The sequence below is a fragment of the Myxine glutinosa genome, chromosome 4 (genome assembly GCF_964187855.1).
Source record: "Myxine glutinosa chromosome 4, kmMyxGlut1.1, whole genome shotgun sequence".
Lineage (NCBI taxonomy): Eukaryota > Metazoa > Chordata > Myxini > Myxiniformes > Myxinidae > Myxine > Myxine glutinosa.
Genome location: NC_136264.1, coordinates 71,635,265 through 71,652,215, shown reverse-complemented (window position 1 = coordinate 71,652,215; position 16,951 = coordinate 71,635,265). Strand labels below are relative to the sequence as shown.

Sequence of the window (16,951 nt, the reverse complement as noted above, 5' to 3'; positions counted from 1 at the left end):
GCATTGCAAACACAATTCTCACTCTTGTTAATATTGCTATGAGCAGAGTTTGGGCTACAAACGATACATTTTGCAGGAAGGTCGTTGCTGATGTGAGGTCGTGCACCATGGCATACATTTTTGACCTTGACCTTTAATGGACCACTTTCTTGTTCATGTGCTTCAGGGCAAACCCTGTGTTCTATCAACATATAATTTTGTAAGTGGGTCAGATTTTGTACCTAAAGAAGCTGATCTAAAACTAACCCACGGTAACCACTTTTTTAATAGCCCCCTACCGGTGTACACCAGAGGGGACTATAGGTTTGCACGCCGTCCCTCCGTCTGTCCGTCTGTCAGTCCGTCAGTCCGTCAAGCAAAGAACAGTTTTCCGGACTTTTTTTTCTAAACTCTTCATGCTAATGATTTCAAACTTGGCACATGGTTTCCTTATGATAAGTTACAGATCGAGTTCAAACTTCACGACGTTTCGATCATTTTTGACAAAGTTATGGCACTTTGAACTTTGGGAATTCTGATAATTTTGATGATCCTTAACTCAGTGCCATTTAAAGTTTTAATTTCCTTTAAAAAAGATTTTCTCTGCAATAATAGGACCGATTGAGATCAAATTTTCACCGTAAGGGGGACTCGGTCTGTAGAATATTTTAATGGTAATTATGACGTCACAGGTCACGTGGTTCGGCCGCCATATTGTTTTTGGTGAAAACACGAAAACCCCTTTTTCTCTGCAACGGCTGAACATATCGAGGCCAAACTTTGCAGGCAGAATCGCATACCCATGACGAACAAAAAGGTCAGCGAGCATGACGTCATGCGTCACATGATTTCAGAGTTATGACGTTTTTAAGCATGAACCTTTAAAACCGAGCTCCTCCCTCATTTTTGATCCAATCGAGGGGAAACTTCACAGATCTGTTCAGCATGTCAATCTACTAAAATGTCCTTTTGGAATTTGCGATAGGGCATGTGGTTTGGCAGATATCGTTAATTAAACGAAAGTATTTTTAAAAAATGGATATCTCTTGTTTATTCTAGAGTTCTCCTCAAGCCGCACCGCGCGCCCTCAGCCTCGTCTGCGAACGTCAAAAGCGCGACACAGTGCGCGCTTTCGGGAGGGGCGGAGCCAAGCCGAGCAACATATATATATATATATATATATATATATATATATATATATATATATATACACACATCGATCATTGATCGTGAACCGGAAAATATAATAAATTACTGATATTTAGCGACTCGCTTAGTTATCCTCCTCGGTTCTTTATCAACAACTAATTTTGTCGTGCTTCTGCTGACCTGTCTGCAAGGTGTATAAATCGAAGTCCCGAGTGCGAATCACAGGTGAGCCCGTCCTGAGGTAATTAGCGATTGGGAACGATTCAGAACCTGTGGGTAAATAACCCTTGGTAATTTCCACAACAGTTTTCTGGACGACAGACTGCCAGTAGGGGACATGTATTGCAGCGCAATACTCAGAATGCTTGTTTGGCAAAGGTTTGTCTTCGCATACAGGTGATTATGCACCTTGGGGTGTCCTATAAGCCTTTTAACAAACTTGGTCACATGGATGTATTTATGACTTTATCCGATTGATCTATTTTCACTAATTGGATCACTGTGCCACAGTTTCTTATTTTTACCTATTTTTGGACTTGTTTGACATTCTAATGCACCTTGGACGTCCTATAATTTTTACAAACACATTAACCTATTTAGGACCGGACATTGCTATTTTTCCATGTGTATGCCCTTTTTACCTGCTGATGCACTTTAATGTCCAGGTCAGGATTTAGTTAGATTTGGAGTTGAAAATGAAAACCTCTTGTAATCGTTCCCTAACGTTCAAGCTTCGTAATGTTATTTTACTTTGTTGTGCAAATGATGGGCCTCAGAGGGCACAAGGAGACGAGCACAAGTGTAGCGTGGCACCACCTGTAAACCACACCATGATGAGGTGGTTTAGACACTTCCTGCTGAAGATCATTCATGAGCGAGCTGGAATTTTTTTTTTCTTCAATTGAACTATTGTTTCGTAGGAAGCTGGTAGGTGCTGGTTGCATCACTTCTGAAAGTGCGGCTTTGCCGCTGATGCAGTGTCTCTGTTACCAGTAAGCTGGCACTCATTTTGCCACCCTCGGAAGGATGTCAGGCTGAGCCAGCCAGTTTCACCGTGAAGCCAATACCAGGCTTTTTGTTCAATTGAACCCATGCTATAGCAGTGTCTTCATTTCCTTAGAACAAGTTACATATGTCCACATGTTTACAATCCAAGTATTTAACACGACAGCCTTCGGTGACCCAGCATATGCCACCATTATATTCTGCCTGCCATCCTCATTGTTTTTCCTTTTTCTTATTCTTTGATTTTAATCAGGATTCGTTGTATTGGTCTCTCGTTTCCAAGTGTATTTCTTCTGCTTTGCAGAGTCAGATGGAAGTACCACCACTGAGTCACCAGATCCAGCTGCATATGATACGTTGGAAGGTGGTACAGAACCTGGTAAGAATCGCGCATTCTCACACTTACTCACTCCCAGATCCTCTTTGATTGGCTGGTTTATTTCAATGATGGGTGTTCTTTCTCCATCCCTTTCCTTAGAGGTTGGTCTTTCATAGTGGCCTGCTAATACCAATTCTGTTAAAGGTTTACATCTATGACCTTCCAGCCTCTTTAGGATGCCCTTTACATCATTTTTCAGTTTATTCCAATATTTGTCCAAAAAATCTCTCATCCAATGACTAACTGGCTGCGGCCTCATCGTTATCCACTGATTTTGATAAAATACGAAGTTGGTCATTCACCTGGAATGTTTCATTCAACTCTTCGAAGTCCCACACACTTGCTCTGTCTTGCAGACCATGTGGTGAACAATTCAAATTACTTCTGCAATCCGCCTCTCACAGTAGTGCATTCTTTGGAATCCCTTGGACAAACAATATGCTATGACTTATCCTGTGCTATTAGATAATCAAACTGGGTGTCCTGAGCAGAGAGATACTTTGGAATTCTCCACTGGACTATGTCTTTACTTTATCACCCTCAACTTATACCAGTGTATACAACCTTCATCTGCAGTGCTAGTAGTATCAACAAGCTCTGTCAGCTAGTGCTGCTAAATATCCTCACCTTGCACTTCTGTAATTGGTTGAATCCAAAGTGCTGAGCCGAAATGTGGCTGCTATCAACAGGAAGCTGTAATGCAATGTTTGCTTCTTTCGCACAGCGGACAGGCTGGGGGCTTAGCAGATTTCTGTTACCTCATTTTTGGTTTCACCACTTTCCCTCCTGGTTATATGTCTCTCATAAACATGACCAGGCCACATTTCCCTGCTTGCGATCTAAACCTTGTTCCACAAACCTCCACAACGTCACCTCTCCTTAATTCTGCCCTTACATGAGTGTCGATATCTCTACAGAATAACATTTTTAAAACAAACTTTGGATTGACTATTGTTTTCAATATTCCAAGATCCTCCATTTTACTACTTTTTAGCATGGCTTGTTAGAGTTATGGTATTACGAGGGTCCGTCCAAAAGTAGTGGCTCTTATTAACTCAACTGGACTATGTCCAGCTGAGTTTTTGTCGACACCCAGTGTCCGTCGTCCGTCGTCCGTCTGCTGTCTGTCTGTCTGTAAACAATTTGACGTCTGCACTCTAAAAGTCACAAATATGGATGAAATTTGATGAAACTTGTTGTGCAGCATCTTTAAGACATAAACTAGTTTGGGATTGCATTTGGGCGTTACACGCCCAAAAATGGGCGTGGCAGGGCGGCCATATTGAAAAATCAATTTTTGTCAATCTGGTACTTCCTAATGTAGCTAGAAGGCTGAAACTTGGTGTGCAGACAGTATGTAACAAACCTCAACACATATATTACGGGTTTTGACGACGTCCGAAAAATGACCTCGTCGTGACCTATCACATGACTTGACCCATAAACATCAGTTTGGACGACGTCCAAGCTCTAAAAGTCACAAATACTGATCACATTTGATGAAACTTGTGCCTTTTGCTACTTAGAGATATTTGAAAATTTTCATTTTTCTGGTTTTCATGGAAACAAGTTGGACATAGTGCATTTTGTTATACATTTCGTTTCCGGAGCAGAACTCAAAAACCGTTCAATATATGTTAACCTAACTTTGTACACATATTAGCTAGGTGCTGACCTGGTGCCTTTTGCCACTTAGAGATTTTAAAGAAAATTTTATTTTTCTGCTTTCCATGGAGACAAGTTGGACCTAGTGCATTTTATTAGGTGGGGCTCTATTCTCGGACAGTTATTGCACATTTTCCTGTCTATGTACTAGTCTTTCAAACTATTGACAGTGTGAGAATGTATGGATAATTCAAGAGGAAATGACGAAGTTGTAATGTCACTTGCGTCCAATTCAATGAATAATGACTATGTGTGTGTGTGTGAGGAGGTGGGGATTTGATGAATGAATACCACATCTATTGAAATATTCAACATATCTTGATTCAATACCATACATGTATATTGTTTGACCAAGTCTTTCCAAATAAATTCAAGTCTGAAATCTGGTAAAAGTAATTGTAGTTTTACTTTTCATGCCTCACTTAAAACTCAATTTTTTCTAGTGTCCTGTTTAAACATGAGATACCTTCAACGTTACTGTACCTCTTTAGCACATATAAACTATATAGTTTGTGGTTCTATTATGCATATTCTAACCATATTGATATAGACCAGTTGAGTTCAGGTTCCCTGGAACTTCTAGTTTTTCAGTTTGTAACCAAAGCGTCATAGGAAAGCTACATGAGATCACAATGAAAGTTTTTTTTGTTTGTTTTTTTTTAAAGTTGGGCGGCATTATGATCGGTCATGCGTCAACATCACACCACGCTTTCAAAATGGCTGCCCCGCTAGATGTGTGTATGCAGCAGGGAGCAGTTATTGAATTTCTTACGGTGGAAGAGGTTCCACCAAGTAATATTCATAAACTTTAAAGAATGTGTACTGTGATTCTACCATTGATGTGAGCACCGTTAAACATTGGGCAAAATGTTTCGAGAGCGGAGAAACCCAATACGACGACAAGCCTCAAAGCGGTCGGCCTGCAACAGCAGTGATATGGCAAAACAAGAGTCGGATTGATGCGCTCAGTTAAAAAAAAACGGTTAACAGTTAACACGCAGCCTTGGGTAACTGTTTTGCTATGATGACAAATATTTACATTTTACGTTCTAATTTTACTCTGGATTTCTTTTAAGTTTCCAGTGGAATTGAAAGGCCAATGCAGAAGGCATCAGGTGCATCTCACATTGCAACTTCAGGTTGGCAAGGACACTCATCACTGCCCCCTGGATACCTGAACACCGGTTCATCGACACCCTGTGCACCCCCTGTCCAGGTTTGTGCACCAATACTTTGTCCAGAATCTATAACCAAGCATTGTACCTCATTTACCTGTGCATGAGTGTCTAAGGCAAATGCTTTGTGTGATATGAAAGGTATATCCAATCAGCATCGAGTTTTTAAAGCCTGCTTCGAAATTCTGTTTAGCCAGGATATGCTCCAACTTGTGGTGATGTCTAAGAGCCTGGCTTATTGCACTTTTTCCATGTAATTTTGTTTGGGGATAAATGTTGGAGACAGTCATTTTTGGAACAATTTAAGACATAATGCAAGTGGAAGGCGTTTTACTTTTTTGGCTCACCTGGAATGAAGTTTAGGGGAACTTATGCGATGGCACGTCGTCACTCCGTCCGTCAGTCCGTCAGTCCGTCCGTCAGTCAGTCAGTCAGTCAGTCCATCCGTCCGTTCGTAAACACTTGAAACCTCTTCTCCGAAACCGCTGATGGGATTGCGAACAAATTTGGCAGAAATGATATTTGTTGTGTTGTGACTAAAGTTTGTTCATGGCATTAAAAAAAATCTGCCCCTTTGGGAGTCTACGGGGGGGGGGGGGGGGGGGTCAAAGTTGGTTCAGGTTTGACCCCCCAAAATAGATATTTGCTTTCTTCTCTGAAACTACACACACGATTTCGATGAAATTTCACCACAACCTTCACCACCCGTGATGTAATAAAGTATGTTCATGCCATTAACAAAAAATCTGCCCATTTGGGGGAATAAAGGGGGGGCTGCCCCCCAAAATTGGTGTTTGCTTTCTTCGCAGAAACTACACACGCAATTCCGATGAGACTTAACCACAACCTTCATCACCCGTGATGTACCAACGTTTGTTCCTGGCATTTAAAAAAATTGGGGACGAAGTTGATCTATGGGGGGTCTTTCCCCCCAAAATAGGTATTTGCTTTTTTTCTCAGGACCTACACACAAAATTTTGATGAAACTTCACCACAACCTTCCTCATCCGTGATGTACCAATTTTGTTAAAGGCATTGGAAAAAATGTGGTCTGAGGAGGTACATGAGGTGGGATGGGGGTACTCTTTGACTTTGACCGCCCCCCAAAATAGGTATTTTTTTTGTTTGTTTGTTTAAAGTCTTATGATTATGTTATTATGATTCTACATGCTTCCCTGTCTTCTAGCAACCATTGAAATTGGTTTAAAATACCTTTAGTTAGTGCAGTATACAGTTTATTCTACCAGGTGAGCGCTAGGGGTATTTCCCCTATGTTTTATGCCTCCCTTGACGAAGTCGCCGGAGGCTTTGTTTTCAGGTTGTCCGTCTGTCCGTCTGTCCGTCCGTCCGTCCGTGATAGGTATTCGTTACTGCGATAACTTGAGAATGGCTGAAGGGATCTCAGTCAAATTTGGTGCAGGTCTGTGTAATGAGGTAAAGATGAATTGATTAGATTTTGGGGTCACGAGGTCAAAGCTCAAAGGATAGAGGTCATGTTAGGTAAAAATTATATTGCCGCGATAATTTGTGAACCAGTGATGGGATTCAGACCAAATTTGGTACACTTATGTAGAATGATGTAAAGATGAAGTGATTAGATTATGGGGTGAAGAGGTCAAGAGATCAAAGGTCAAAGTCTATAATACTAGGGCGTGCCCGTACGTGGGTGCAAAAAAACATGCGTGCAAACAACAACAACAAAAAAAAACTTTGAAACCACGTGGCAGTAACGACCACAGAACCCCCCCCTCTATTTACATGAAATGGTTTGGTCCATTCGCAAAGCCAAAGCGAACGACCACAGAACCCCCCCCTCTATTTACATGAAATGGTTTGGTCCATTCGCAAAGCCAAAGCGAACGGCTTGCGAGTACGGTGACCATACCTTGGGAACCACTTGTCCGATTAATTTCAAACCTTGAAAAGGCACATCCTCGGGTCCCCAGCAATATACCTGGCAAGTTTCAAGTATATCGGACCGGTAGTTGTCGAGAAACAGCGGTCACAGTCAAACACACACACACACACACAGACACACAGAGATTACTGGAATTATAGATAGATGTCAATAACTTGAGAATGGCTGAAGTGATCCAATTCAAACTTGGTACAGGTATGTATAATGTAAAAGTTAACTGCTTAAATTTTGGGGTCAAGAGGTCAAAGTCTGTAATAGGTCTATAACTTGAAAATGGCTGAAGTGATCTCATTCAAACTTGGGACACATACAGTTGTGGCCAAAAATATTGGCACCCTTGCACTTTTTTCAACTAACTCACAATTTTCTCGAAAAATAAGTTTAAATTGACGAAAGTATTTGGTCTCCAAAATGCTCTATTTCACTGTTAATATCACAGAACGTTTGTTTTTGATTCAGAACTTAATATATATATATATTTTTTTTGTTTGTTTTGTTTTGTTTTGTATGCAAGATCAAGGCTCGTGTAAGAGCTAACATTAATCACAAAAAAAAAACGGGCACATAAAAAAACATAATAAAGGGAGCGGGACAAGATGGGGAGGGAGAGGGAAGCACACAAGTACAACAGTGGAGAACAGGGACATCGGGAGATCTGTGGGAGGGAGAGGACTTGGGGGGAGGAGGCATGGGAAGTGAGGGGGGGAGGTATAAAACACATGGACACTGCTAGGACTTCAAGGAAAGAAGTCGGTATTTCAAAAAAGTGGATCTGGGGTGAAATTAACTGGGGTAGAAAAGATCAAGGTTTTGGATGGGGAAAGATAAGAGATGGTGGTGAACAGCTGTTTTAAAGACCTGGAGGGTGGAGTGGGATTGAAGACAGTGAGGGAGTTTGTTCCAGAGGCAGGAGAAAAGAGGAATGAAGGAGTGAAGGTGAGCAGAGAGTCTTGATTTTGGCAGTTTAACCATAAGAGGGTTGTATGCAGATCTTGTGCGACCTGCAGGAATATTTGGGGGACAGAGCCCAGAGAGAGCTGGGGGGGGGGGGGGGCAAGGCCAGAGAGGAGTCAGTAGAAGACGGAAAGACCACCAACCTGCCTGCGGTGAGTGAGTGAAAGGCCCTTGGAGTTAGCTTCATCGCGGGAGATTCCAATGATTCTGAACGCTTTGGTTTCAACAGTGTGAAGACGAGCTAGGTGTGAGGCAGGAGCACCAGCCCAGAGGGAAGAGCAGTATTCCATTGAGCTGCGGATGAAAGCCTTGTATGTGGTGAGGAGCTCAGGTGTGCCAAGGAAGGACTTCGCACGACGGAGGATGCCCAGTTGGCGACTGGCTTTGGAGGCCAGATTTGAAATGTGGTTTTCCCAGGAAAGATCATGGCAGATAGTGAGATCGAAAAGCCTGAGTGACAGAACTTCTTGGAGAGGATTATTCAGAAAGTGGATGGGAGGGTTGTCCAGTCGGTCTTTTCGGAGAGACATCGTAAGAGTGTGAGATTTGTCAGGATTGAAAGACATGTTCCACTTGTTTGCCCAGTCTGTGATTTTGTCCAGGTCTGCAGAGAGTGAGGAGGCTGCAGACTGCCGATCTGAGGAATGAGGAATGGAGTGACAGAGAGTAGAGTCATCAGCAAAGAGATAGAGAGGATTTTCAAGAGAGTCAGAGAGATCATTGATGAAGACCAGAAAAAGCACAGGGCCCAGAACACTGCCTTGGGGAACTCCACCCTGAACAGGAAGAGGAGATGAGAGAAACCCATTCAGGGCCACACGTTGACTACGACTAGAGAGGAAGTCCGCCAGCCATGTGTGGAGATTTCCATGGATGCCAAAGGAGGAGAGTTTGGTGAGCAGAGCGGGGTGCCAGACCGTATCGAAGGCACGTGATATGTCAAGGGAGACAGCTCTAATTTCCTGTTTGGCATTGAGGACCTCCATCCATTGTTGAGAAAGCAGAAGCAGCATGTCCAGAGTAGAGTGACCAGGTCTGAAACCAAATTGATGATCAGAGATCAAGCCATTGGAGAAGAGGAAAGATTTCATATCCGAAGCAATGATGGATTCCATGACTTTGCTGATAATTGGGAGAAGGCTGATTGGTCTGTAGTTGCTAGGATCTGTTTTTGCACATTTGTTGTGCAAAGCGGTGATGTTGGCTGATTTCCAAGCAGATGGCGGATGACCTTGAGCAAAAGAGAGGGTGAAGAGAACAGAGAGAGGGAGTGAAAGAGCGGAAGAACAGGATTTTAGGACCCGTGGGCTGATGCCGTCAGGTCCAGTTGCAGAATCAGAGTCGAGGGTTGACAGAAACTTTTACACCTTGTCAGGAGGAAACGACACAGAGTCCAGGAGCAGCAACTGGGTACGACTGGGTACGGTGGGTACCCAGAGGGATGGGTTTGGGACACAAGATTTAGAGGCAAACACAGAGTTGAGGCATTCAGCTTTTTCACTTGCGGAGTCAGCCGTGTAGCCATTTGAGGTGGGGGACGGGATGGAGGGGGCACAAACACCAGAAACAGATTTGACCAGACGCCACCAGGATTTGGAAGAGGGAGACAGATAAGAGAGTTCGGTCTTGAGAACGGAGAGATATTGTTTCCTGGCTCACCTGAGGGTGGACACACACTTGTTTCGGGCTTTGTGAAAGGAAATGAGATTTCCTTCCGTTGGATTTGCTTTCCAGGAGACGAAAGCAAGTTGTTTCTGGGCAACACCCTCACCACAATATTCCGTGTACCATGGACGGGAGGAAGGGTATGACAACTGAAGACGAGATGGGATAAATCTGTGCATGAGAGAGAGCAATTTACTTTGGAAGAATTCCCAGGATGAGTTGATGTCAGAGGCGGTAGAAATGGGAGACCAGTCCAGATGATTGATGGCTGCTTGAAGACCGTGCCAGTTGGCCTGAGTGAAATGCCAGACTTGTCGACACAACGTCGACTTCGTCTTGAACCATTCCTGGGTGCTTTTAGAAGTGTGTTTGGAGTCATTGTCCTGCTGCAAGACCCATGACCTTCAACGGAGACCCAGCTTTCTGACACTGGGTTGAACATTGCACTCCAAAATGCCTTGGTAATCTCCTGATTTCATGATGTCATGCACACATTCAAGGCACCCAGTGCCAGAGGCAGTACAGCAACCCCAAAACATCACTGAACCTCCTCCATGCTTGAGTGTTGGGAAGGTGTTCTTTTCGTTGAAGGCTTCATTTTGTTTTCTGTAAACATAGAGATGATGTGCTTTTCCAAAAAGCTCTAATTTGGTCTCATCGGTCCACAGGACATTCTCCCAGAAGGATTTTGGCTTGTTACCTTCGCAAAAGCGGAAGGTTATGTTTTGATCGCTGTGTATTTATTTGTATGTCTGTGTGTGTGTGTGTGTGTATGTTATTCGCATAACTCAAAAAGTATTCAACCGAATTGCATGAAATTTGGTGGGATGATTGGTTATTATACGGGACACATTTGATTAGATTTTGGGAGCAATCGGGTCAAAGGTCAAGGTCAAGGTCACGAAAAGGTCAAAATCGTATTTTTACCATAGCGCGGTCAATTTTTATCCAATTGGCATGCAACTAATGCCAAAATGTTCAGAATTCAATGCCCGATCTTGTGATATACGACATGACCCAGTGAAGACATTACCCTTGTTAGCGGTTAGCGACACTCCCATGCCAAGTACAGAACAGTAGCTGCGGCGAAGGTATGCCAAGCTACCGCTTGGCTGTGTATGTGGCAGCGCTGTGGCAGCAGCCAAGCTGTGTATGTGGCAGCGCTATGGTCGCTGTGTATGCCAAGGTATGCCCCTGACCTTTGACCCCCAACCGCTAACAAGGGTAATGTCTTCACTGGGTCATGTCGTATATCACAAGATCGGGCATTGAATTCTGAACATTTTGGCATTAGTTGCATGCCAATTGGATAAAAATTGACCGCGCTATGGTAAAAATACGATTTTGACCTTTTCGTGACCTTGACCTTGACCTTTGACCCGATTGCTCCCAAAATCTAATCAAATGTGTCCCGTATAATAACCAATCATCCCACCAAATTTCATGCAATTCGGTTGAATACTTTTTGAGTTATGCGAATAACATACACACACACACACACACAGACATACAAATAAATACACAGCGATCAAAACATAACCTTCCGCTTTTGCGAAGCAGCCTGCCACATATGCCACATATGATCACTTGTTCAGGTCTGTTTTGGAAAACTTCAGTCGGGCTTTCTTATGTCTCTCTCTCAGCAGTGGGGTCCTCCTGGGTCTCCTTTCATTGAGGTGGTGATGGATGGTGCAAGTTGAAACTGTCGTACCTTGTGTCTGAAGGTCACCTTGAATCTGTTTGGCAGTTGATCGAGGTGCTTTCTCCACCATTCAAACAATGATGTCATGTCAGGGAGGGGGCTCTTCCCCCTCCTCAAATAACACCTCACTGTGCCTCACCCAATCTCCATCAAACCTTTTGTCCGCCCCATTCTTCCCTTTCTCCAAGCTATTCTGAAATCTCTGAAATCTCTGACACACCTTCAACAGCTCTCCCTACCTCTTCCTCCTCTTCCACATCTTACCCTACCCCTCCCCCCCCTGTTCTGGACCCGATGCTCCCCCTACCTCTTCATTAACGGTATGGACCTCAAACATCCGGGGCCTTCGCTCAAACCTGACTGACCTCTCCATACAGGTTGCTTCTGACAAACCAGATGTGATCTGCTTAACAGAAACTTTCCTCCTTCATGATGTCTCTGATGCCTTGGTATCTCTCCCAGGTTACTCCCTCCTCCGGTATGATAGACCTGAGCCTCGTCCTGGAGGTGGGGTTGCTATCTTTATAAAAAACTCTCTTCCTCACTCGCCCTCCACTGCCCTCTCTCCACCTCACCCCCAGGAATACCTTTGGCTATGGCTTCCCCTTCGCTCCCACCTTTTGTTCATATGAGTGTTGTACCGTCCACCAAACAGCGATGACTCCATCTACATCTCACTGTCTGATAATATGGACCAACTTCTATCTACCCATCTCAACTCTCTCTTCCTCATATGTGGTGATTTCAATTGTCACCATGCCAGTTGGCTGGGTGTGGGTACCTCTCTCACCAGCCATGGCTCTTCAGCAAAGGACTTCTGCGACTCACTGGGACTGACACAATCTGTCAATTTCCCGACCCGGATCTCAGTCAACGGAGCATCTTCTCTTCTGGATTTGGTTATGACAAACTTCCCTGAAAATGTCTGCTGCTCTTCTTCTGCTCCAATCGGCTCATCTGATCATGTGCTTGTCAAAGTGGACATCTCTCTGACCATTCTCGGAGAGCCTCCTCAGCGTCGCCGAGTCTGGCATTTCACTCAGGCCAACTGGCACGGTCTTCAAGCAGCCATCAATCATCTGGACTTGTCTCCCATCTCTACCGCCTCTGACATCAACTCATCCTGGGAATTCTTTCAAAGTAAATTGCTCTCTCTCATGCACAGATTTATCCCATCTCGTCTTCAGTTATCATACCCTTCCTCCCGTCCATGGTACACGGAATCTTGTGGTGAGGCTGTTCCCCTGAAACAACTTGCTTTCGTCTCCTGGAAAGCAAATCCAACGGAAGGAAATCTCATTTCCTTTCACAAAGCCCGAAACAAGTGTGTGTCCACCCTCAGGAGAGCCAGGAAACAATATCTCACCATTCTCAAGACCGAACTCTCTTATCTGTCTCCCTCTTCCAAATCCTGGTGGCGTCTGGTCAAATCTGTTTCTGGTGTTTGTTCCCCCTCCATCCCCTCCCTCACCTCAAACGGCTTAACGGCTGACTCCGCACGTGAAAAAGCTGAATGCCTCAACTCTGTGTTTGCCTCTAAATCTTGTGTCCCAAACCCATCCCTCTCTGTACCCACCGTACCCAGTCGTACCCAGCTGCTCCTGGACTCTGTGTCCTTTCCTCCTGACAAGGTGGAAAAGTTTCTGTCAACCCTCGACTCTGATTCTGCAACTGGTCCTGACGGCATCAGCCCACGGGTCCTAAAATCATGTTCTTCTGCTCTTTCACTCCCTCTTTCTGTTCTCTTCACCCTCTCTTTTGCTCAAGGTCATCTCCCATCTGCTTGGAAATCAGCCAACATCACCGCTTTGCACAAAAAAGGTGCAAAAACAGATCCCAGCAACTACAGACCAATCAGCCTTCTCCCAATTATCAGCAAAGTCATGGAATCCATCATTGCTTCAGATATGAAATCTTTCCTCTTCTCCAATGGCTTGATCTCTGATCATCAATTTGGTTTCAGACCTGGTCACTCTACTCTGGACATGCTGCTTCTGCTTTCTCAACAATGGATGGAGGTCCTCAACGCCAAACAGGAAATTAGAGCTGTCTCCCTTGACATTTCACGTGCCTTCGATACGGTCTGGCACCCTGCTCTGCTCACCAAACTCTCCTCCTTTGGTATCCATGGAAATCTCCATGCATGGCTGGCGGACTTCCTCTCTGGTCGTAGTCAACGTGTGGCCCTGAATGGGTTTCTCTCATCTCCTCTTCCTGTTCAGGCTGGAGTTCCCCAAGGTAGTGTTCTGGGCCCTGTGCTTTTTCTGGTCTTCATCAATGATCTCTCTGACTCTCTTGAAAATCCTCTCTATCTCTTTGCTGACGACTCTACTCTCTGTCGCTCCATTCCTCATCCCTCAGATCGGCAGTCTGCAGCCTCCTCACTCTCTGCAGACCTGGACAAAATCACAGACTGGGCAAACAAATGGAACATGTCTTTCAATCCTGATAAATCTCACACTCTTACGATGTCTCTCCGAAAAGACCGACTGGAAAACCCTCCCATCCACTTTCTGAATAATCCTCTCCAAGAAGTTCTGTCACTCAAGCTTTTGGGTCTCACTATTTGCCATGATCTTTCCTGGGAAAACCACATTTCAAATCTGGCCTCCAAAGCCAGTCGCCGACTGGGCATCCTCCGTCGTGCGAAGTCCTTCCTTGGCACACCTGAGCTCCTCACCACATACAAGGCTTTCATCCGCAGCTCTATGGAATACTGCTCTCCCCTCTGGTCTGGTGCTCCTGCCTCACACCTAGCCCGTCTTCACGCTGTTGAAACCAAAGCGTTCAGAATCATTGGAATCTCCCGCGATGAAGCTAACTCCAAGGGCCTTTCACTCACTCACCGCAGGCAGGTTGGTGGTCTTTCCGTCTTCTACCGACTCCTCTCTGGCCTTGCCCCCCCAGCCCTCTCTGGGCTCTGTCCCCCAAATATTCCTACAGGTCGCACAAGATCTGCCTGCAACCCTCTTATGGTTAAACTGCCAAAATCAAGACTTTCTGCTCACCTTCACTCCTTCATTCCTCTTTTCTCCCGCCTCTGGAACAAACTCCCTCACTCTCTTCAATCCCACTGCACCCTCCAGGTCTTTAAAACAGCTGTTCACCACCATCTCTTATCCTCCCCCATCCAAAACCTTGATCTTTTCTACCCCCGCTAATTTCGGTCCCCTTGTGTTTTATACCTCTCCCCCCCGCCCTCCCCCTCCCACGCCTCCTGCCCCCAAGCCCTCTCCCTCCCACACTTCTCCCTGCTCTCAAATGTTGTGGTTGTGTGCTTCCCCTTCTCTCCCCATCTTGTCTTCCGCTCCCTCTTTTTGTGTGTTTTGTTTGTCTGGTTGATTTGTTTGTGAAATAAATGATAGCTCTTTCACGAGCCTCGATTCAGTATACAAAAAAAAAATAAAAAAAATCCTTCACTGCAATCTTCGATCAAGCTTTCACTTGCGGCCACATCCAGGGAGGTTGGCTACAGTGCCATGGGCCTTAAACTTCCTGACAACATTGCGTACGGTGGACACAGGAACATCAAGATCTCTGGAGATGGACTTGTAGCCTTGAGATTGTCCATGCTTGGCTACAATCTTGTGTCTGACCTCCTCAGACAATTCTCTGGTTTTCTTTCTTTTCTCCATGTGCATTGTGGTACACACAGTGACACAAAACAGCAGAATGACTCCTTTACTCTTTTCAAACTGGTTGAATGTGTTATTTTTATATTGCAGGCACCTGCAACTCACGACAGGTGAGTTAAATTCCAAAGTAAAGGAGAATCACCTGCTTGAAATCTAATTATTTCTAACAACTTCTAAAAGGTGCCAATAATATTGTCCGGGCCATTTTAGGATTTCTGTGTGGAATAAGCTAAGATTTAGCAATTTTTTCAGATTTTTTTTGTTTTGTTCCACTACAAACCAAAGAAATACATATGTGGCTACCAAAAGATTTTAAAATTTCAACAAAAGTTATCTGGAAGAAATGGTGCATTATTTGAAAAAAGTGCAAGGGTGCCTTTATTTTTGGCCATGACTGTATGCATAATGATGTAAAGATTAACTGATTAAATTTTGGGGTCAACAGGTCAAAGTCTGTAATATGTCTCTAACTTGAGAATGGCTGAAGGGATCTAATTCAAACTTGGTACAGATATGTATAATGATGTAAAGATTAAATGATTAGATTTTGGGTTTTCAAGGTCAAAGGTCAGAGGTCATGTCAGGTTAAAATGTGATAACTTGTGAACAGCTGAAGGGATTTCAATTAAAACTTGGTGCAGGTATGTATAATGATGTAAACATGAACTGATTAAATTTTGGGGTCAAGGGGTCAAAGATCAGAGGTAATATCACATAAAAAATACCAAGCAAACTTGGTACAAGTATTTTAATGATGTCATGATGTGGGCGGAGGCATATCAGTCGAAGAGTATTGTTCTAGTTAATCCATTTGTCAATCTATTTCTAGGTTGGTCCACCCATCACAAACTTGACTGGCTCTTTAACGACTCTTGGCCTGCAAGACAGAGGAGTGAGTTCAGGGACTCCAGGACGTACGAAGTTTTCGGGGCCAGTCAATCTGCTGCAGGAAGGAAGTGTTGCACCACAGCAGCCTGTAGACCTGCCTCAGGTGGCTCTTTCACACCATCTTCGCAAGTTAAACTGCAACCCAGAGTAAGCATTTCCTTGTTGGGTGGGTGACTCGTTCTTTTTATTTGTACAAAAATTTAATTAGGCTGGGGCAAGAATTTAACAATATCATACCTTGTGCCTTTGGTCTTTTAAAATAGTGACACTGCACTTGTCGAGATTGTTGAAACAATACATTTAAAAAAAATGTTAACAAACACCGGGAGAGAATTGAAATATCTAAGTTTCCACAAAAATTTGGCTGTAACCTGTACTAAGGAATTAGTTATATGTTTTATTTTGGAAATGATTCCTAGGGGTTAACATTGCCTCGCATAATTTAGTTAGCTCGTTCGCAAATTTAGCAGAAAAAGTCTAAAGTAATTAATTCTGATATTAGATATGTGTTGCTATATGTAATAGACAGACTACATCCGCCCCTCCTAATGTTTTTGTCTAAAAAAAAAACACCATTCCCGAGAGCCCTTGTTTTACGTCTTCACCTTTGTAAATTTGTCTGTTCTTTTTAGCATTGCGATAGGCCGTAGGCGCTAGTACAGCCGGCAAAAGCCGCGACCACCACCCGACCATCAGCAACCCTGTAGGTGATGTCGGGCAAGGGTCACCCTGTATTCATATTCCGTTTGATTTGTGATCTGGCTCACAGAAGGGCAAATGGACCTATGGTGAGTGAGAGGGTAGAGGCCCTGGCGTGTCATTGTTGACGCACAAGCG

At 44.1% G+C, this 16,951-nt stretch overlaps 1 protein-coding gene across 2 annotated transcripts in view; it reads left to right on the top strand.

Annotated features, from left to right (window-relative positions):
* LOC137424750 (SEC24 homolog B, COPII component) overlaps positions 1–16,951 on the top strand; it is a 125,702-nt gene that overhangs the window by 24,056 nt on the left and 84,695 nt on the right. For both annotated transcript variants that reach the window (XM_068112516.2, XM_068112515.2), the window contains 3 exons: positions 2,438–2,512; positions 5,254–5,393; positions 16,056–16,261. In XM_068112516.2, the coding sequence (XP_067968617.2) occupies positions 2,438–2,512; positions 5,254–5,393; positions 16,056–16,261 (421 nt within the window). The remainder of the gene's footprint in view (positions 1–2,437; positions 2,513–5,253; positions 5,394–16,055; positions 16,262–16,951) is intronic.